At 38.8% G+C, this 23,942-nt stretch overlaps 1 protein-coding gene across 3 annotated transcripts in view; it reads right to left on the reverse strand.

Moving 5' to 3' along the window:
- Nucleotides 1-5,975: 5,975 nt before the first annotated feature.
- LOC136778948 (protein O-mannosyl-transferase TMTC1-like) overlaps nt 5,976-23,942 on the reverse strand; it is a 120,244-nt gene continuing 102,277 nt past the window's right edge. For all 3 annotated transcript variants that reach the window (XM_066736164.1, XM_066736166.1, XM_066736165.1), the window contains 8 exons: nt 23,725-23,846; nt 23,480-23,644; nt 23,180-23,293; nt 13,368-13,508; nt 12,476-12,675; nt 12,189-12,324; nt 7,638-7,767; nt 5,976-6,608 (listed from right to left, as the gene is read on the reverse strand). In XM_066736164.1, coding sequence (XP_066592261.1) covers nt 6,420-6,608; nt 7,638-7,767; nt 12,189-12,324; nt 12,476-12,675; nt 13,368-13,508; nt 23,180-23,293; nt 23,480-23,644; nt 23,725-23,846 — 1,197 coding nt within the window. In that variant the 3' untranslated portion in view covers nt 5,976-6,419. The remainder of the gene's footprint in view (nt 6,609-7,637; nt 7,768-12,188; nt 12,325-12,475; nt 12,676-13,367; nt 13,509-23,179; nt 23,294-23,479; nt 23,645-23,724; nt 23,847-23,942) is intronic.

Here is a 23,942-nt window from a genome sequence, read left to right on the forward strand (position 1 = left end):
AGAGGTGTCATCGTGAGGTAGTAGATAAAAATCAACTGAAATTGAAGTCGTAGCGAAGAAGTTACGTTTGGGGGAAACATCGTTTTGCCATCTTTCGCTCGCCTTGGTGACTACCGAAGCTACCAACTTTTCTTAGTTCTCCCCCCCCCCCCCTCTTCCTCCTCCTCCTCCTCTCTCTCTCTCTCTCTCTCTCTCTTGTACAGTATACTACTCCTTTCTAGCTGTACGTGCAAGGAGGATCCATTTTTCTCGATTCGTCGTGGATTTCTGGAAAGTGCAGGATCGACGCATAAATATATGTACTGCATACTCGTGCTATTTTTGCTACAGGACGAGGCGGCATCGACTTCTCGTAGAAAAGTTTGCTAGCGCGGAGAGTAAACTCTGGTCTTTTAAAAACGTTTGTGCAGCGGTAAACTTTTCACGACAAACCTCTGGCACTGGGCGAAAGGGCAAGATCTCTTCTTTCCTCCTTTATGAGCCTTGCCAGCTAACTATGCTCCACATACATTTATTATACTATACCTATATATATATATATATAAGTATATTATACATGGTTCCCCAGTCGAAAAGCTCCGAGGTATAAATGCGAGTAAACATAGTGTATCTCTGTAATTATCGCAGTTATCAAAATTTCCCACAAGACCTTTCCGAATAGAAATGATAAGACATTGCGAAAAGGATCTGTGCAAAATGTTAAAATCTCTCATAGTTACGTAGTGTTCTCGGTTTATTGCTCGGGACTCGGTGCTAGACCAGGTAACCAGCGTGATGTGGGAAAGTGTTGACCGCTATTGAAGTACGGCCTTTTAAAACATTTGGTTATAAGTTGGACAGAATATATTTCCCGGAGTGTACGTGTTATTGTATATATATATTTATGTGGTCTAAGGTCGTTTTAACTGGTTGACCCTGTGCTATATAGTATATATATAAACACAGATGCAATGGTATCGTCACTTAACCAGTAAACAGTCCAGCCAATCTTTCCTATATCTTTCTTTCGCTACCATTCTCATTTGTCTCTCCTCTCAGCACCTCTTCTCTCCTCTCCAATTTCATTCTTTCGAGATGCTCGGTGCTATGGAAATTCTTTTATACTTCATGAATGAGCCCCCAGCTAAATTGCACTTCTCTCGTGAAAGAATAAATTTCTACCTATCCATAAAATACTTACTTTTATCGTAGGATTAGGTATATTTATGACGTGGCGTGTGGTATCTGATACTCGGATCGTCAGTAATACCTACAGTCTAGTTGAAGTAACATAATCGATTGACTTGTCTCTTTTTAGGGGTGGAGAGGCGGCGAATGGGAATGCATAAAATATTATTTCGTTGCGCAACTTTTGCATTTTCTTCCTCGCAGTGTTCCGCGACGTCTGACGACGATGCGTTGTAAATGCTATAGCTGACAAGCGGTTAGAAAGAAAACAAGAAAGAGGGAAAAGTTTTGCTCGTTCGGAAAGTTCCCGTGAACAGGTTGCGCGAAGGGTAACGTGGGAGAAGGGGGGGGGGCGAAGGGGTTCGAGGGAGAAGGAGGGGTCGTGGCTCGATTTACTTGCCGCAGCCCAGAAGGAGTAGGTATAAATTTGTCAATATATTTCAATTATCGCGTAAACATTGTTTTTAACCGCAACTATCGAGAAATAATTGTGTCTCCTGCAAATTGGTCTAGTTCAATTTGACGAAACACAAATAATGAAAATGTTTGTACGTATGTATGTACATACGACGGGGGAGGTGACGAGTTTGAGGGATCGAAATGAGAGGGAGAGGGAGATGGGGAGAGAGAGAGAGAGAGAGAGGAAGAGTTTAAAGGGGTGCTCGTGCAATTGACCTCGGTTGGAACAAAGCTCGCTCATTAATCAACGGTGACGTAGGGTTGACGTCACGTCTCTCTCCACATGCTGCTGCAATGCAGGCGAGCTTGCTGGTCCATTTATTTATCATTAACGGCTCATTAGTGCCTAGACGCTCCACCGTTCAACCACGATGCAACTGAAGCTCATTCAAACCTTTCAGTGCGCGATTCAATCTTTCAGAAATTAGTCACGAGCCAAAAACAGAATGAGAGCGCGATCGAAAAGATTCGCGTATATTCGTAGCTTGTATTTAATTACTATAGATTTATGTATATAAGAAATTCCATCGAAGCCTGTATAATTTAATCGTTTTGTTCACTGACCTAATAGATACTGCCACAATTACTGCCCTGCAGTCATTTAGTTTACCTGATATCGACGTTTGTATATACGAACCTCGGTATTGGATCGTGCATCCGTTACTTACAATTAATTGCATCATAATTAATTGTTTCTACTCGTTCCTATAAAGCTTCATTATAATTTACACCCTTTAAATATAATTGCCTGCAGACCGCTGAAAATACTGTGAAAAGCAAGAATTCTCTCAATTTCAAGGTGAAACAGTAGTGCTGATCGAAAAATATCAAATACCACCAGAGTCGCATTTATGGCTTGGTTGAACTTGTATTCGGCGTTATTTCGAGGCGAAACGATAACACGTGAAACTAAATCCTAGGAAAATACGTGGTTCGGCAAATAATTAACTTGCGAATTCGATACACGTAGAAACGTCGAGATAATAAAAGGAGATAATAACTCTTTACACCCTAAACAGAGCTCATATAAGTTAAGATATCTTAAAAAGTAACTGCAATCGTCTCTTTCTCTTCAACTCGACTTTCGTTCCGTTCTTGAAAGAACTCTAACCTGGCTTTGCAATTTTATTTAGTTGCTCTGATATAGCGTCAGTTACAAGTCTGTGCTTCGGAAGAAAGCGTTAGTAGCGCAGCGTAATTTATGCGTGTATCGTGCGTACACTGGGAACGATTGTTTCACAGAGAAGCATCGGAGAGACACGGGCAATGAGATTTACTCAGGTGTTCGCCAGATGAATGTTAAACTTACATTAGCCTTCGGACGAGTTCACCTCTTGCGCAACATCTCTAAACGATGCGATGATTCTGCAAACTCCTCTGATCAATGCTGAAAATTGGTTATAGACATAGGGATTTTAGGGAAATGCTCTCACACATTGTATACAACTATTTGTATAGAAACATACACTTTATTATGGTAATTTATAATAATTGCTGTATTCACAATGAGTATACGCAGTAACGCACCGTAATTAGATGTACAAACTGATCTACCGAACGGTAACCTAGACTAAACAAGTTGCGGCGAATTATCATGACCCATGTACACAATTTTACATCATTTTTCTTCCATTCGACGCACCATTTTCCTTCTCTCCCTCTCATCCACCGAATTTTCATTTCCCTGGATTTTCTTTTCTCCTCCCCCCTTCCACTCTCTGTCTCTCTCTCTCTCTCTCTCTCTGTCTTTTTTTGGAGGTAGTTGTACGATCATGATTTTCCCATGGACGTACACTGTAAATACTAACTCATTTCCGTTTTACAGTACCTGTCCGCATAGAACAAATCAAGCGTTAGTTATTAACTAGCTTTCGAATTTAACTATTGGCCCGTGTGTAAACGAACGCAAAAAAGGAACGCAGTGGAAAAAGATTTGGGAAAACCCAGCTGGCGCGTGAAATAAATTGCCACACTGGTTTTAGTGCCCAATCCAATTCCATCGGTCGCTTTACCGAATGGGTTTTTAGCGATGTACTACATATTTGATAATCGCGATCCGAAATACGCGGTTGTTGAAAAAATTTCGTTCTCGTCGAATTCAATCGGCTTGAAAACATATTTGGTAGCGAAACAGCAGCTCCACATTACAATAATAATTATTGTATGTATGGGTAAATATTCGTTGTGTTGCTCGATACTTGTTCGCAGTATTGGCTGTTAAGCGTGTAATAACAATGTAAAATAAGCAATAAATTGTTTATGCAGGTAACGGTTGAATTTGTGTGAATTTGCGACGCTTTTTTCGTTTGACGGATTTCAAAAAATGGAAGTTTCTTTTGTAAATTCAATCGCGTATAATTATTTCACAATTTATAATTTGTAGTATTTTCATGTTTTTACTCGCGAAGCTCGATGCTCCTTTTTTCCCTGAATTAATATGTTTATTCGAAAGAGAAAATTACTCTTGATGTGGCTGGAGCAGAAATTTAGTCGCTAGTCATGGTTGATAAACAAGCTGGGTAAAGGAAATAACACGCGACCATTTCCTTGAAAAAGTGGAGGGTTGGGGATAGACGGTTAGACAGCGAAATGGATAGAAATAGAGAGAGAGAGAGAGAGAGAGAGAGAGAGGGAGAGGGAGGAGAAGAGGTCAAGAAGTGGTATTCAAATTGGCCTTTATTAAAAACATTCGAGGAGCTTGAGGGGCCGTGAGATAAACAAATGCAGGCATGGATGGTGGTTTCCACTGGTTCTATCATTAATTTTCCTTTCGTAAATACCTCGCTTGATGAGATTACATTTAGCGACTTGGTTAATTCAGTCCGAGCACGCCTGAAGCGAGACCATTTGCTTAGATTCCCCTTCAGAGCTTCCTTCCTTATGCTTGACGACTTGGTTCACGCAGCAAAAACCACTTGGCTCGTCAGATTTGCTTTATCAAATTCCGTCGAATGACGCTATCGACGAGAGGCTGCTGAAAGCTACGAACTATCAATAACTAGGAATAATTTTTTTCAATGCTGTTTCATGGATAAATATTTCTCGAGCATCTCCAATGTTTTTACTAAAAATTATTCATCGACCAAAACAAAAGAATCATATACGCGGTTGGGGATTGTATACATAAAAGCATATTGTTACGCTAATATTGGCACCGTGTATTTACGTGCGTTAAATATACGCGGGAAAATTGTACAAAGAATGGAAAAGCAGCTAGCACATCGCTCGCATTAGCTAGTTACGTGAGAAAAATTAATGTTAAACTACATTGTTAGTCTCGATAATCGTGTGTATCATAATATGGATACATAATTGCATCGCATTCCTATTATTTGCACGCACACAAGGGTGTGAGGGTGAGATGAAATTTACATTTACATCGCCACAGCGATAGCGTAGTTCTTTTGATTATCAGCTAGGAGAAGCCCGATAGCGGCGCTCTCATTCTTCTAGGATAACTGGACGAAACCTCAAGGAGAAAAGCAAACTCTCCTTTCTTCGTGAGAAGCTCGCTACATTATTTTCTCGTTGCTTAAGAAAAATCCAATTGATTGGCTCTAATGACTCTATCGAGGGACAAAGGAGAGAGACGGAAGGATTTTCGTCCAGTTATCCCTTTCAACAGTGTATTCTTCGAGGTTCTATTTTAAAAGAATAAATTCTTCAGGTTTACGACGATCATTCGCCACAATGTTTTGTCTTTAAAGAGAAACGGTCTTATATTCTATTATATTATTATATGTGTGTATAACGCTCTTCTAAGCTGATTTACTCGTACTTTTCGGTACGAGCAAGTAATACTGCACAGATAAATCAAATCTCTTAATTGGATTTGATTTTTGCGTTCATCGTGTGCTACTGTAAACTTGCACGGCGAAGCACAATAATGAACCTCCCCCTCTGTTCCGCATTCACGCACGCAGACACGCACGCGTGCATGCACGCACACACGTTGAAAGCACAATAATCGTGAAAGAAAAACCTGCACGATACTCGCAGATTATTTAAAGCGCCACACAATGGCATTAATTAAGTGAATGATTGATTGAGTAAGTAAGTATAAGTAATTAAAGTACCAAATACAAGCGAATTCCCCTGTCGTATTTGTTCATATTATCTCGTGTAAGTCACTCGAATCTCTCCTTCTTTTTGGTCCTCTCCTTTTACATACATATACATACTACAATCGCGTGTATGTACTTTATATATCTAGTGAACTCAAGCTAGACGGAGAAATTCTAGCAAAAAATAACACAGCTTTTGTCCGCTCTATAGATATAATAGTAGCTTTTACGAGTACACCGCCTTCCTCCTCCCCCCCCCCCCCTCCCTTATTCTTTCATCACGCAAAACCTCATTTATGTATTTGGTTAGCATTTGTATCAAAACGGATCGCGAGCCGGACGAACAATCGTGCCTCTGTTCGATTGCACGTATCAACTGGCGATTCGCAAACCTACCATCACTATTATTTGCGCATAAAAATACATATTTGTTTATCCAGCGAGTCTTTGGGTAGCTTGGAAAAATTTTCTCTCGTTTTCCGGCAGAGATTGCGAAGAAACGGAGATGGTAATAAATGGATAGTGAATGACCAACGTACGTGCGTTATTATGGTGGGATGAGATAAGGTGAGATTTTTCCAAGCCAAGCAAAGACCCTGCATCTGACAGTGAAAGTATCTTACGTTTTCAAGAGTGTCCAGAGACTAACGTTTTGTACGCGAAAAAACGTGCTGAAAATTCAGGCTTGTTTGCAGAATTTTTAAAGGTGAGATCGATGAGCTTGTAGGACTACAGAGTTTCGAGAAGGTGTTGGACGAGAAGGGCAGGTGCGGTTACTCGCGCCTTGCCCTTCCTGGCCTGACGACAGCTTCTCTGCACGTTGCAACGAGGCGCCCTTTCCAGTTGCTCGGACTTGTTGCTGTCTTGCTCGAGTTTCACAGACACACTGGCAACCCTCGGTGTCGAGCAACCACCCTCCTGAAAACATCCAATACCAATTATCGCACCTTTCAATTAGTCAGTCTATTCCTTTACACTATCTCTGTAATATTACGAGAATAATTAACATTCTCCTCATTCAGCCTTTTCAAATTTGATCTTTTGTGTTTTTTCGTTGCATTAAAAATGGATTAATTAAAATTGTTATGTCCTTCAATTATCACTAATTTGCAGCACGCTTACAAATTGCACGTACAGTCAGATTTTCGCAAATGCGTAGCTGGAACTTTAACGAAGTTTTGTTGTCTATTTCAAATGATATTATATGGCTTTAAAACTCGTGTACACAAATGTGATCTCCAGATCCGAAAGGATTAATATTGTATATATATATATATATATATATTCAGGTTGTGATGCTTAAAAGGGAGTACACCTGAATGGAGGTAAAAACAAGAAGAGATCTATTTAATTAGAGTTGTAGCGACAAGATTGCAGACTGAAGAATTTTAATTAATCCCTTTTTAATGCAAGAAGAAATAAAAGGCGCAAAGGGAAAATAAAGTCGTGGTCTCGTTACCGGAGCTAATCCCTTACAAAGCTTCTTTCGGTGTCTCACCAGAAAGCTTACAGATATTCTACTTAAAGATAATTTCTCAAAATCCGTAAGTCTTTTACTTTTTCTTCATCATCCTTCAACTGAAAATAGGAGAAAGAAAAAATAGCGCGTCTCCTCTCTAAGGCTATCAATTATTTAAAATACATATAACTTGGGATGAAGTTTTTACGTTCGTTAAAGAATTTTTCATTCTTCATATTATTCAGAGTGAGAATAAAGGTTGGATTTTATAAACAGCTTTCTCAGCGTGTTAAAACCTGCACTCGACTGCTACGTCCTGCCATAAGCACAACACTATTTTTCATCTCGTGCATAAGAAACTAAAAGTTTAAGAATTTTATAGACTAGCAAATTCATAGATCGTCAAAAGTTTCGAGAGGAACAGGTATACAGTAAAGAAACGTTAGCCGTTTTCTCCTATATAACACTATATATTGTAGCATACTTACCGATAAACAGAGATTTCTCTGATGTTGATGAGTTCTTCGACGAGACTCGGTTTGCACCTGCCATGCCCGAATGTAGAGATCCCCGCGGTATATGAGTGCTCCTCGTCTGGCTCGCAGCATCAAGTGCCATCTGCAAAAAAAATTGCAAAAATTTGAAACAAATTTTACAATTCACACTAAAAAGAGCCAACGTTAGAGCGTAAGATTCGAATCGCAAGCTCGCACTGGTCAGAGTCATGAAATGTTGCCGTGGCACTCGCGTTCGAAATGGCGTTAAAATGCAGATGCATGGTTTGCGAGGATTAGCCCATAATTCTTGATGACCGATGGAAAGGAGAAAAGTATACGTTGGGCGAAAGGCTGATGATACAGCGAACCTTTCATTTTCTCGATAAACGGTTCGCGGTAACCCTGCGGTGATTCGGATCCAAATAGTCGGAAAATCCCGATCGTCATCTAGTCTCCGTTCATTTGCCAGCGTTATTTCGTGTCAATCCCAATTGGCATGTGCGGTCTCAATTCGTAGCTCTCAATCGCATCGACCCATCTCTCGCGCTCTCTTTCTCTCCTCTAATCATCATTTCAATCGCATAATACACACTCCAACGAGTTCCAAGTATCTCGGTGCACGGGTCACAACCTTTCCATATATGACATTTCGCAAATAAATATATCTGTATAATTAATGGTCCTTTTTTTATCCCTTACATTTTTTGCATCGCTATTTTCATTAATTTGACTCGTGCAAAAATAAAGTGAGTTATACTTGGCCGTAACATCCATTTAATGGCTCACCGATACGCAGCTGCAGTATCACTCCAACCAAGCTATAGATTTGTAATGAATGATAAACTCGCCATTTCTCATATATCGCCGATAAGATCCGAATAATCTGCAATACTCTATAGGAGATCCGTGGCTGTATCGATTTGATATTTTTCTCAGTGAATTAATCAGGACGGCCTTTGGAGATAAATGTGACCAGGGATGCAAAAGGCAGTTTGGGATGCTTTTGAAAGCAAAGAGAAAACTAATATTTACAGTGGCCAGTCGATTCTGTACGCGACGGCATGTGGCGACAGTAAATTTTCAAGTTATCTGTTCGTCGGACGCTTAACGCAACACGGCGATGACGTTATCGCATGAGCTGCATTATCACTGCTGCCGCTCTGACTTTCCTTCGAATTTATATCTTCGTTGGAAAAAAAAAGAACCGAAATTTCGCTCCGAAACGATATTGCACTGGTTTGGAAAATTTGCAGAATTTAAATCATCCGTTCCATCTAACTTTGCAATAGATTTCGCGATTAGAGACGGGGGCGGACATTGGAGCAAATTTGCAAAGCGAACGAAAACACGCCGCGTGGAAATTATTATTGTCGAGCTATTTCGCGTATTGTGATCAAAAGGCTGGATCTCCCGATAATATAGCCGAGGAGTAAATGACCGACTCGCGTAATTTTCCGATGGTTTATTGAAGCTTAGCATTCTTCTTCAGTGAACCAGAAAGGCAATTTTTTTATGCTAGTGTAGCGAATCGTTTTTCTCTGCTATTTTATCCATGCCAATTTCAATACTTTAAATTATTTAAATATATACGCGAATGCGACCGAGTGGCAAGTCTGGCTTGCAATTAGTTTAAAAAGACTGCTTTTTCGTTTAGCTTTGCAGCACGACCGCTTAATTTAGATAAATATTAGAGCATTCGGTGTGTTCTAAATATTCCATAGACTAAATAATACTAGCCGGATTAAAATAGTCTCTCTTCATTCGAGTTTCTCTTCCTCGTCCTTTCTGCCACAGTTAATACTATAAGTGGACCTTCCCGCGCCGAGATGGCACACGGGTTTCTATTGTTAGCGACCATGTAGTGGAAAGAACTTCGTCAATGGTTAGGAAAATTACATCTCGACACTTATCACGTAGCATTCTGCTGCACGAAATTACCGCATCCAAGCCAACGACGACCTTTTGAACAACGATTACGTCCTCGTCTAGTCCACACACACTGCTATCATATTTATACCTCAACTATGCTACCGTTTTGACCCGAATAACTCTAGGGCTTGTACACAATGCTCTAAAATTCTGCAGCAATTACGTATAATCAAACATTTTCCCCTCGCTTGCCTATTAAATATTTCTACGCTAATGAGAATAAGCTGATTTTATTTATTTATCACGATCATCGAATTTTCAATTAGGATTTAACTAATTTGCATTGGTCAACTTAAACAGGGCTAGTTAATTATCTCGATTCGCATTTTGTTTGTGGTTTAGGTTGAATACAATTTTTATTAGAACACGTATGGAGTAAATGGTGGTAAAACTGTATTGGCCTTTGATCGGTTAACCTATGAAAACACTTCATTAATTTCGTGCTTGCTGAATAATTTCATCATTTTATCTGGCAAAGCACGGAAGTGATATTCCGTCAAAATCAATTTGAGTCGAACAGTGACACTGAAAGTTTTTGGCGGTATTTGTATCTCCGTATTAAAAGTATTTATTCTGTCGTAGAATTGTATAGGTTTGCAAAATCAATAACATGTCACGTAAATAGCCATGACGTCAAAGTAGCGTACTTATTATACAAAGTCGATTTTTATTATATACGACTTACAGATCGCATTTATAAACGTAGTAATTCTTCCCGTGAATAATGGATTCCATTGAATGAATAATTCATGAGTGAAAGCGTGCTGAGGGATGAAAAATAAAAGGATTGAAAGTGTGTGATAAAATTGGGCAAATTTCGATAATGCGCATAAGACACACACAATTAAGGAACGGAATATGACTATAGTATAATATATATGTATCAACTCATTCCATAGAATAACTCGATAACCTAAAAATAAACATATTACGTATATTCGAGCCTTTTATGACAGAAATGATACGTTAATGGATTAGTTTCAAAAATTGTATAACCACTTGCATTTTCAGACTTTTGTATTTTGTTTTAAACAAAACGAAGTATAATTTATATATTATCTCCAATGATTATTTTGCGAATTTATAAACAATAATTACTATGTACGGTATTCTATATCCAAATGGTGCTTTCATTTCGATATGAGATGTTTTGAGCCATGATGTGGTTGTATTCAACGAGCAAAGTTTAATATAGAAATAAATAATAGTCACTTGACCATAAGCGACGGGGAAAAAGACAGACAGAGTATATGTATTATGTAATGTACGTATTATCTGGATTCATCGATCAGCATTGAGCGCCGTAGTATGACAAGTTTGTCGAACTACAAATTGGCTAGGGTCAAATAAAGTTTCGTGGTATGCCTGTGTGAGTGTGGAATTCAAAATCAATGTTTCAACAGAAAGTGATGAAAATTCAAGCGAGAGGTAGAGTGCGCGTTGTAGCAAGGGTCGTTACGTGTTCCTCAAAGAGCGAAAGGAAGTTGGTGAGACTGAACAGTGGAGAGAGAGAGAGAGAGAGAGAGAGAGAAAGGAAAGAGGTCAAAAACAGAATATCACCGTAAGAGGTTTGGCTATGAGGAATTGTGATAGAGTTTACAAAACTATCCTACAGTAGGACATGGTATGTATATTTTCTCGAGAAAATCCGTTGCTAAAATTTACCAACATCTTTCTCCTCGAGTCGATTTTTGCACGTAAATCTGTTAAAAATTAATTTCAGATTTGTTTGCAGGTCCAAAGTAAGATGCACATAACAATCGACATATTAGGTTAAATTGTTGTTGTTATAATGATTGCATTTATAAGGTCAACGATCTTTTAGATAGCTCAAAGTTATATTCAGTTTAAATGCATCAAGAAACAAAATACCGCTGGCCATTTCTGGCATGCCACTGAGAAACATTACTGGCAAACGAAACACGCTTAGGACATTATTTATCCAAGCTATAAAGAGTAAAATAGTTCACTCCACAGACGAAACAGTTTTCACCCACATTATTGCTGTTACCTACAAAGGGAGCAATTATACCATTTATTATCGTAAATGCGACTGCTATTTGCTTCTCTGGTTGCATTAAAAATCTTAATCCCGTGCGAACGAGTAGATAATCAGAATATGCCATCAAAAGAATAAGGAATGAGACGTATAAATTGTAATATTTCTATTGTTTCTCCTATTGGATGAAAAATGCGAAACGATACGTGCAGGACGATGCGTTCGCGACTCGTGTACCGATTGCGAGCATGTTTCCTGGCAAATTTAGCGCGCGTATTCCATAGATGGCACATAGCACGTAGCGTCGAGGGATTACATCGCGTGTCTGAAAAAAGGGCTCCATCACGAAGCCACCATCACCGCATACAAAACTTCACACCTGCGATCCGTATATGCCGAGGCCACTTATTTTCTCATTCCATTCAAGTCATTCGCCTTACATACTATATTAGGTATACTCTTCTTCTGCCCGGCTTACGAAAAAGTAATATTACCCTACAATAAAATTGCCTTTCAACTAAAATATTTTCTTCTCCTTTTTCGCTAAAACTCGGCCTGATTACCGGATAAGATTTAACGGTGCAGCGCAGCAAATTGCTGAAAGTACAGCTCACCTGGTAATGAGTTGATGCACCCTAGGCCATTGACCTCGTGATCTTAGAATCCTTGCTGTACCCAAAAGCGAGGATCTATGAGACGGCGAGACCTCCATACCCTTCAGATAGTAATTCAGGGACGGGAGCCATTTACCTGAAATACACGAAAACTCGCTGTAGCCAGATATAAATTAGACTCTTCGTCCTTATCGTACTGAACTTTTGAAGGAACAAGTTCAAATATGTGCAAAGCACCACGAAGAGGTGATTTTCTATGGGATTGTAGCGTCGTCTTCGCGTCTTACCATTTTGGTGAAGCCAGGAAGCATACTCCGCTAGATGATCCGGACTTCGGGGCTGAAGACGCACAACGTGCCTGAGCAATGCTCCTGTAGCTGGTCCGGTCGCTAATCTAGCCAACACCAAATACGCCGGCGTATATGCCGGGTCCAGGGATACGCACTTTTGCAGCATCTTGATGCACTCTTCTGTCCTGTTGGTCTTCCTGTAAAAATAATTACATTTAAAGCGCTCGCGAATTATATAACTCGTCGTCCTATATCCTGAATGATATGAAAGCAACGGTAAGAACGATCAGGCAACAGAAACAGTGATAAGTACTATATCAGGCGATTGTGTTTTTCCTAACGCTTCTCGATCGGTCGAGATATGGAAGAGGACGAGGGAAAAGATATACTTTAAAAATTGCATTGTCTGGAAACAATGCACGGGATAACAGCATTTGCGCTAAAATAACACTGACGCAAATTGGCATGACGCACGTTCTCCAGACAAATATACGAGACGCGATATTCGTATTCCAGTCTCGCGTAGGATGATCGTTCCCGTAAAATAGAACGTACGGCTTATTACGTGCGAGAAAAGGCGCACGTGCGTGGAGTCTACCTAGGTTTATCCTTTATGCGTTCCGTATCTTCCGTATCACGGAGCTAGCGACGAGTAGCCTCGAAAGATTCATTCATCCTGCTTTCAGACAAAACCAAGAGTCTACTTCTCGTACTTTAAGGTCATCCCTTGATTTCTTGCAAATTGATCGTTTCTCACGCATGACCGTTTAATGAAGTAAACTATATATATATAGTGCGAGATAAAGCTAACAACGAGGTATGAAGAAAAGTGTTGTGCAGTATATGCCGCACATATATATGTATAGCTAACGATAAAGTAGAAATTTACCTGTACAGCTGACCAAGATTGTAATGAGCGTTCACATGGCCAGGTTGAGCATTGATGGCCGCCAGAAAATGATGCTCGGCTTGATCACCGGCTGTTAGGGTTCCAAGATTGTTATGGGCACTCGCGTACGTTGGCCATAGCCTGAAAACAATACAAGCGCATTTATTGAATTCACGCATTATTATATACGTACACGTATATATATATATATATATATATATATACGGCCAGAACAATTTGGCGATTTAGCCGTGCGTATAGAGCGTACGTATATACGTTAATTGGTCACAAGTGGATTTTCGCTCTATTATTCTCTCCCTATTAGTCTTTCAAGGCCAATGTAGCGTCGACCCGGTTCGTATCTACTTTCGGCAAATCAACGCTGGGGTTTTCGGTGAAAAACGATACAGCAAATAAATACAGAGCAATAAAATGATTATCGATTGGGGTAGCGTTTGCAGTAATTTAATTAGCTTGGCGAGCAAACGAGTACCAAATTGGTTATCGAGGAAAATCAATTTTTAAGAGTAATTTCGGTGGAAAAGAAGCATGGATTTTAACAGGCTTGTCGCTCGTTTATTTTATTTGCAAGTGTATACATGGTGAAACATCAAACGACCAGTTTTTGGTGTGTAACGGCTTGTCGTCTTACCACGTCCGCCGCTTTACGCGATGGTTCGGGTTCCTCCAGGGAGAGCTTTTGGCTTTGGCCAGGCATCATGGTCTTCCACTGCGGTTTTAAGTCCCCTAACTACCAACGAAAACTACCAGCAGCTCATTTGTTGCCATCTCGACAAATTCCGAGCAATTTCATCGCACGATTCTCCTTTATTTAAGAAATGATTAATACCAGATCAGAGAACTATCATAAGCCAAGGGTGAGAGCTAGGATATTCGAGAGGCAAGCCGAAATATTGGGTCGGTCGAGGGGACAGCAGGGTCGTAAAAAGTGGAGAGGAGAGGCTAGCTGATGAGCGTTACACACATATGGCGACTAGAGCGTGAAACATAATGGGGCCGAATTACCTCGGGCCGAATCCATTAGCCTTTGATGGCCCTCGTCATTTCGAAGGAATCGTATTTCGGTAGCGATCCGCTGACCAACGCGCTCTCGCAAAGTAGCTTGATACATTTTTCGGTCTCCATTTCTATCTCTCTATCTCTCTCTCTCTCTCCCTCGCTATATGTTTGCATACCAATGTACCTATTACCATTTCCTCGTAGAATACGATGATAAATATCGCATGCTTCGTTAAATCGGTCCATTCGTCAAATGTAAATTAAAATTATATATAGAAAGAAGAAAAGCAAAAACAGCCACGTAGATGGAGTGTAAAAATACATTAAATTGTTTGTGAAAAATTGTCTCGTTGTTAACTGGATTGCTGGAAAATAATAAGGAAAGTGAGACTTGTATATACCACGTGCAATATTCTATATTATGATTGTAAGGAGATAATGAGGAAACGGTTTAAGTTGAATCGGTTACCGGCAGGAGCAGTAGGAGGTAGTAATATCTGCAGATATTAGAAGGAGAAAAAGATGTAGTGAGAGGGTAGTGTGGCGGCGCTACGCCGTAACAATATAACGGCCCCGCTGGGTTTGGCTCTGGGAGCTCAATAAAGGACCGGTGGAAGCAAAGAAAAATACGGAGATAGGATTCGTGTAGGAGTTATACAGAGGAATGAGGAAGACGGCGGTTGGAAACCTGGAGCATATTCTGGACAAACACGAAAAAAGGATAATCTACCTTGTATTCTAACACGCAACTGCTATACCATCTACCAAATTTATGATTACCCATTTTATTCCCCAACTTTACAAGATTTACCATTTTTCTTCGGTCGAGATTAGTAAAATTTTTCTTTTTCGCTAAGAATAACAAACAGGAAACGAAAAACACGATGATGCATCTTACGTCATTGCTGTAAGAAGAACATCTGAAAGATAATATTTTATTAATGAGAAAATAAGAAGAGAACAGTCATTCTAACTTTGATTAGTTGGTTCCTCGGTAGACTGGTGAATTAAAAGTATCGTGTTCTATCTTTGGAACACGCTTTCCATCAGACCGACGGTAAAATGTAAAGAAACTGTGCCGGAAACGCGACCGACTGTGAAAATTAAAAATATCAATAGAGTTCTTGACAAATATACCTTCCTTCTTCGTGGAAACATTTAATTAAACAGGTGAAGCGTTTGATGCTACCGAAAAATATTATATATTGTTTTATCTGTGTATTTCATTTTCACAGCTGCATTGAAAACACTGGGGCGCTTTTCATTGATAAGGAGCTGGCAGCGAGACGAAACGCTACAAAATTTAAATATAGACACTAAACAAGCAAATGCCGAACTGTTATTAAAACGCTTTGAGATTTCATCTGCTCAATAAGAGGTAAAAAATTAAAATTGACGCAAAGCAATGAAGATTTATACCAGAAGATTTTTCCACGTCCCTCTGTTTACACATCTCTGTCCCGTTACACGTTTCCCTTCTTCGTCCTACTTTTCCTCTCTCCGTTTTTTGCAATGTATTATTAGGAAAAATGGAATGGCGAAAGCAAAAGGTAGAGTGGTGAAATTTCGCGATCAAGCAGTAGATATTGCGATTCAAGTTAGCTTGCCGTATCCCAGAGGGAAGATTCTTCTAGTAATAAAAGTCAGGATGTTTTCTGGAATGCCCTAAGAAGAAGTAAAACGTGTCTGATGAAAGACGAGCGTCGAGCGAACGGGAGGTTAAGTGTGACTGGTGGGGCATAAGGTGAGCAGCCACCCCGAAAATCGGAGTTGTTTGAAAGACACTGTAATAGGATCAATTACGGGTAGTCAGGAGGAGAATCCTCCTGAGAAAGTTCAAGGGCCGATGAAAAACTCAAGACACGACACTTCTTCATTGCCGATCCGTCAGAAGGAGATTCTATTTTCTCAAATTTCTTTTTAACACCTTTAGAACTTTTTTTCCACTTTTTGTTTCTTCTTAAATCAGAATCAGATACCGTTATCTAAAACGTGCAACAACAATTTTTTTTTCAGAGACTTTTTTTTTAATCAACCTTTCCACTACAAATCCTTGGCTTTTCAATTACGTACGGACACTTTAAGTGGAAACAGCCATTTCGGAGTCGAGAAAAATTAGCGTTCGACACGACTGCTTGGATTCTAAGTCACGTGACGGGATTCTCATCGAAAACTCGTTCTAAATATTTGCTCGAAAGAACCAGTGGCTATCGTTTAACGAAATATTTTTTAAAACTAGCGAATAAATCTGCTCTTCCACTATTCGGACGTAAAAACTTTCAATCGAAATTTTCCGCGCTGTTCATTCTCTCGTTTCTGTTGTATTTTGTAGAAAGAGAAAATAAAGAAAAAATGTTTTATTCAGTATTTGTCTCCATCCACGGTTTTTGGCTTAACTGTTCTTCGTATAAAACTCATATGGAATATATATGTAACTTGATAGGGAAATCAAATATTACGCAGAAACGACATTTTAAAGTGGCCTTTTTTTATAAAAATGGCTTGTATGTCCACGATGTCCGTGGAGAGTCGACGAAAATTCGATATCTACACGTCAGGCGATTCTCTACCCCCATGAAGTACCCACCCGGGGTGTCGGAGTATCTCTTTATTGGATAATAAATAACCTGTTTCATTTATAAGAAGGAGATAAAGTGCGGCAGCATGCATCCTTTGGATAGCCCTTCCTTACTTCAGACATTCTGCTGGAGAGTTTTAAATTGCCAGGAAATAAAACGTGGAGTCTAATTGAAATTTTCATAGAGACACAAATTTTTATTGCCCAGCTAGATTTTTTTTGTAGGTATGCGTAAAATTCAGCTATATGGCAAATGATTGGACTTATATCCTAGACAGGAAATGGCGGTATCACTTGTGATGAGCATATAAATTAATTAGATTGATGGGAGAAAAATGTGTGTACTCGAAAGCAGTACGAGAGTGAAATGCATTGGTAAGAGCATTCAACATAAAACAGTGTCCGCCTCGAAGTCACGATACTAGTAGTAGAGCTAGATAGCTTGGCTTTCTTGCAGACATTCTGGCCGTAATTTTCGGTAGACCAGCTTTACTGCGCCGGCGAATCGTAAAGTTACTGGGAGGAGACGGAAGGGGTACTGTGGTTCGTTGCAAAAATGGTAATAAAAAGGGTATAAAGAAAAAACTCAGTAAAGAATCGAAGAATACCAGAGGAGAGAATAAAAACGGATGAAAGGGTGTATATAAATGAAATGCTATGAGAAGTGAAAAGAAAAAATCTTGAAGTAGATAGGAAATCGGGAATTGTGGATTCCACTTTCGAATTGGTGCTTTGAATAAATATCATTGTTTTCATGAGACAATCGAGGTTCCAAGCCTTGTCATTGTGCACATAGGAGTGTGTAGGATCAATGTGAAATATATATACATTGGAAGAAAGAGGAAGAGAGAGGAAGAGAGAGGGAGATGGAGGGGGGGGGGGGGGTCCTTGCATTGTTCAGCCGTCGGAAACGTTGGTGAATAAATTGGCTACGTTGCTCACTCCCCCTCGATCCTCATCGTTAAACACTTCACTTCAATTCTGGCACGCCGAAGTGAGCCATGCCTGTTACAAACTTAAATGAAAAAATCTATCGAATTTAGTTCTCTTTCTCAGCTCTTTATTCTTCCTTCCTTCCTATTAAGCTTTACAGAATTATTTTGCCAAAGGCAAATAATCGTGAAATTTGGTAAACACTGAATTTTTAAAACGACCATGGGCCGCACAAATTATTGTAAATTTATGGGAATCACAGTACGCCTAGGATGACATTTATTAAATGAAACATCAATTAATAGTAAAAAGACAGATGAGTTTGCGTGAATGCACATGACAGAATACGATGGAATTTTGCCGCAATCATACGCTATCTGGTTGGGCGGTTGCATTTTCAAATGCTCTCTGCTGTCTCTATCTATTTTCTCTCTCTCTCTCTCTCTCTCTCTCTCGTTCTCTCTTTTTTCCCTCTTATCTCACCACGATTATTCTAACATTTATAAAATTCAGTTACTAACTACGGCAATACAAAATAACACTTTTCGAAGGAAAACTATCTATAAATATACTATGTATATGTGATAATGCAAATCTCGAGCATAAAATTGACTTGGCAATTCTCAATCGTTCACTAAAATTTTATCACGAATCAATGTATTCAAGGGATTTTCTTGAAGCTTGATTTATTACTCGATACACGGAGAGCCTATACTATATACCTGTGACATTCTCGATTTTACGTTCTAAGAGGAATAATACTAAAACTGTGGCGCCGTAAAATTGCAATCAAATGACGCATTATCGTAAATATATCGCAGCATAACGCCGACGTAAAATTGTAATCGTTTAATCATTTTATCTCTTTATAGAGAGTTTCCATGGTATACCGTGTACGAAAATATATTTAAAAAATTTAAACGTAGTTTGATGAATTCTTTCGGTCTTATAATAATCTTCTTTTGTAGCTATACGTTAATCTATTTATAACAGGAACATTTTAAGAGAAAAATGCTTTAAATAAAAATTTGTTTTTCCGAGAGAGAGAAAGGAATATGACGTTATTTGTTATTTTTTACCGGAGATCATTTGTAAATGTCATTTCAAAGTCAATTTTGATTTTTAATGGAAATCCTAAAGCATTTACGAGAGATTTGAGTTTGAAACAATATGAACGGAACAACTGTGTGTGCTTATTAGTACACACCGCTAAAAGTCTGATATTAAAATCAAAAAATAGCTGAAAGCAGTAACAAGAATATGAAACAAAAAATCAAATATACAATAAGCTTAATTAGAATGTTTTTCAAATAAATAATCGATAGCATATTCCGTAATTATATATAGTCACCTCTCGTTTACAAAATATTAGTTTGTAACACCTTAGGGGGTACATACCCGTATTATGTACATGAAGCACCTTGCACACATATAAATATGCTTGTCATACGCGCTCACGCACACACACGCGCACGCACAATTTTCGCGAATAACGAAACACTTGAGTTTACTCGAAAACTGATAACGAGGAATATAAGACGCGAAAAGAATTTATAAAAAAAAAAAATTGAGAAAATCTACGCGAAATTCAGTGGAGAAACTAGTTAGAAAATATTGTAGCGATTTAAGTCGATACTATTGGATGGTGGTGATGAAAGGTGGACGAGGCTAGGAAGAGTGCAGGGAGTGAGAAATGTGGTGCTCGCTTGTATGGGCACGCTCAGCCTAGAAATGAAATTCACAAGTGAGCGAGTTGGACGAACTGGATGAGAGCCGAACGAGCTATTCCGATGAAATGCAATTTTCATCTGTCTGCACCTCACAGTTGCATCGAGTACGCCATTTTTCCCTGCTTGCTTCACCTCACTCTCAGATACCTATCTCCCCCCATCCTGCTTGACTCTCGTCTCTTCCTAGCGGTGTGGGCGTCCATAGCTTTATACTTAGCGTGATTGCATTCTTACGGACAAATATTGCGCGCGATATAATGACATATCTGATTGGCAGGATCACGCGACACTTTACAAAACGAGTTAACGAGCGGCGAATGCTCTTTTCATAAGGATATTTTGCACTTTTATATTCCCTCCGCCTCGCGTTCTCTCGATAAGTACTCAATTATTTGTTTTTCTGCTTTCCTGAGTTGAAATAATATTATTTCTGACGAGAAATGCCATTTTTTATAGTCACAGTAAAATCAGTTTGATTTCGAGTGTCGATAAGGATACTCGAAAGCAAAAAATGTAGCAAGCGAGCTGATGATGGTGGGTGGAGGAAGGAAAGAAAGAAAGGCTCCCCTCTATTAGAAATGGGGTTAATTAGAACTTTTTTGTTGGTTTGTTGCGAGTTTGCATATATAGGAAAGAAGTTGGAGGGAGAGGGGGGTGGGGAAGAGAGAGAGAGAGAGAGAATGGTGATGTCTGTGAAAGGAGGATGCTTTTTTAAGCTTGCCTATTTTACAAGAGCTATACTACCCTTTTCTCTCCCTCACTCGTACACTGCCTACCCCATTATAACACACTGCTGGATGCTACGCGAGAATGGACTGGTTGTCTGAAATAATTACCTCGTAATAATGCCGTCGGTGCGGTTTATTGGTACACAGTCTGATCGACGAAACTCGATAACTGCCGATGCATGTATATATGGAAGAAAATGATTGCCGATAATTCCTGCGGCGTTGTTCGAATTTACGAATAAGATATGCACTGTTGGGGATACACCGTTATCGCGACTTTTGCAATTTTGTCTGATTATACGCAAAATCTCATTATCGCTCCTCGTAATTATCGCATATGAGCATAAAAAGTAAACCAAGGGTAGTATGAAAATTAGCGGATGCTTACTCATGCAGAGAATGATGAAATCATTCGTTAATCGGAACAGTGGAAGGTTGCAATAAAGACATTTCTTCGGGTACATAGAGGTAAACAGATGTATTGATTTACCGTATATATGTTCAATAATTGTGACAAGTGCTGGTACAATTTTCATCTACATATCAATAGAGAGAGAGAGAGAGAGAGAGACGGAGACAGAGACTAGGGAAGGGGGAGTATAGCTAACGAGCCGGCAGCACAAAGGAAACGGGAAATTCATGAATCGCATTCGATCGATCTGAGACTCGTTTCGGGATTACGATCAAGATCGGCGGTTCTTGCATGCACATGCAAAACGATCGGAGAGACATTTCTCTTCTCGAAGGCCCATTAAGCGATGGGCGTTTCCCAACGTTTATCCAGTAATGGCAAGAGGAGACGTTCCGCGCTCGTTCGTCCAGTTAGGAGAGAAAATCGAAGGAACGTCCAAGTCAGTCGATAAGATCTGATCACAGCTAACTCAAAACTAACCCTTTCTCTTTTGTTCGTAATCTCTCTCTTTTCTCGTTTAAACACCTTCCTCTAATTGCGTCGTTTACACCTACGATGTCGATGAATCATTCATGTAAACTCTAGATTTCTTTGGGCAATCAATTTAAAATTACACATGTCAATTTTAATTCCTCTATTAATAATATACCATTCGTCAGAACTCTTATTTACAAGCGATGCATCGATTATGAGAACAAACGTGAGACTGATGATTACCCGCGCCCCTGCTGTTCAAACAGTAGCTAGATAAACATTTGATAAAAATTGCCTGTTTGATCACTTCATTTACGTTAGTAACATTAACAGTACTTAACAAATATTATTGATTCATTCCTTTCTTAAAAAAACTTCACTATCACAGATTTATGAGCAAATACTAAACCGTTACATTCTATTATATTTCTTTATAATGGATAATTTCATTAATTTCCTTCTAGTTGACTTTTCTTCCCACTCATGCTCTATTTATTATATAACTTTTATAATTTTTCTACTCTCAACGATTAAGAAAAAATAAATTATACGACGCGAAAGAGTGCTTGGGTTTTGCTGACTTAACCTCACGCACTTGTGCTTCAATTACTTAATTGGATCCCTGCATTTTAGTGCGCTGGTAGACGCTATTCTCATGGTTGGATTACTTTTACCCCTGCGCCAATGCACGTCTACTATAGCTTAAAAGCATAACGAACGATTCAGAAGTTGGTCTCGATTGCAGCTTACATAGCTCTGATTTTGTTTGCTCGCGTGTAGAATTTTCTTTACAAGAAAAATATAAAAAAGTTGGAATATTCAATAATTTAAACAAATAATAGATAACATGTAAACCAATTATAAAATATAATCTTAATTCCATGCGTCATTAATACCGTGCAGACCAAGACTTTTATTTTCTTCTAATCAATAACAAAGAGAAAGCTTGAAAATTGTTGGTTAAGGTGAACGACATTGCCAGCGCCAGATATGAAGAAAATTGGCGTACGTCGTGAGCTTGTTCGTGGCGATAAATTGAAAATTTACGGCGCCAATACTGTGTTATGACACCGATAAAGAATCTTTCTCGAAACATAATATTTTCTGCATATACACTCAGTACGTATATATAAGCAGAAATGAAAAATAAATTTAAGAAGCCCCAGTACCAAATGCACTTGCAGTACACTGCCAAGAATCTAAGTGTACTGTTCAATTTGCCAAACATTTGTTTCTTGATATGAATTCATTGTATTATATAAAATTTGTCATTAAAAAGCGTGTATTATAAGTAATATATTACTTCTTTGATATAACTGTAATCATTATAAAAACTAGTGTTTTTTTAGCAGGTATGGATATCAGTCTAATAAACTATCAGATTTTAACCTATTTGTTCTGTTCTTTTCTGAGATAGGGAATGGACATTTTTCTCGTAAGTTGATATCCATTATTGAAAAAGTTTTCATTTAAAAAGTTCATAAAATGAGCAGAGGCAAGGACCATAATTTGCATGGCGATCGTTATGCAGGTAAGTCTTCTTCTATGTGTTGCGCGATGAAGAAAGAAAGCGTTCTTCCATTCAGGAAGTAAAGCGTTTGTATTCGTTCTTTGAAAGCACACGTAGTTGAGTACTGTTAGCCGACTTCAAAAGAACTGGCGTGAAAGGGGAAACAGCATTTTCATTATCGAAAGACTGGTGTTGCAAGTAAACCTCTTGTAGTTTTACCCTCTTGATACGGCACACCTTCGATATTGAACACTGAGTTCCTTTTATAAAAGTCATAAAAATACAACTTTTTTCAAGATTTCAGATTCTTTTTCAACCTTTTCTTACAGTGTCTCTCAAAATTAAAGAGTGCATCTTTCTTTGTATCCTTAAAAATACAAATAAAAATAATGTAAATACTCTTATTATGATTTTTTTATGTACTCACCAAAGAGCAAGCTGGTAATGAAGGATAGCACGGTTCGGCTGGGACGTATCTCTGAGGAAGTTTGCAAAGTTGTAATGCATCTTGGCGTTGTGGGGAAGAGACCGCAAGCCCGCTCTATAACAAACGAGATCCAGGGTCAGGCAAGAATATTCCCCCAGCTTCCTAACCTTCGTCATTTTCTATGTTAGCTAAGTTATATTGGAAATGGATTGCTGTATCAATGTCTAATAGTAATTACACCCAAAATGGACATAAACTTTCTTCTCTCAATTATATAGTAATTTGTTAAAATTAATTTACCTCAATAAGGTTTCTCTAGACGTCCAGTCTTTGTTTCTGATAACTGTTTTGTAACATCCTAAAACTAATAAAAGAACTACGCCTACAGTGATGAGACTTCTTCGTCGAGGCACTGCAGTCCATGTGACTTGGATCCCATAAACCACCAATAATATCCATCCAATGCTAAAAAATACAAATCACTTATTTAAAACTAATTACGAAAACTGTAATTATTAAATAAAGTAACAATAAAATTACTTTACCTTGGCATGTATAAAAGTCGCTCTGCTACTACGAATCCCACCGTAACAAAAAGATTGGATGCGGGTAGAAAAGGCAATACAAGAAACATCCATCCAAGGACCAAGGGGGGATGTCTTTGTTGCTTAAAAAAAATTATTTGTTTATAAATTTTGCTTTTTTAAAGGAAAGAAGTAACATTGTATCTTAAAATTTCAAGCTACTTAGAATCATATTAAGA

Source organism: Prorops nasuta, unplaced genomic scaffold (assembly GCF_024137725.1).
Source record: "Prorops nasuta isolate Cenicafe-Biocafe unplaced genomic scaffold, Cenicafe_Pnas_1.2 PNAS00015, whole genome shotgun sequence".
NCBI lineage: Eukaryota > Metazoa > Arthropoda > Insecta > Hymenoptera > Bethylidae > Prorops > Prorops nasuta.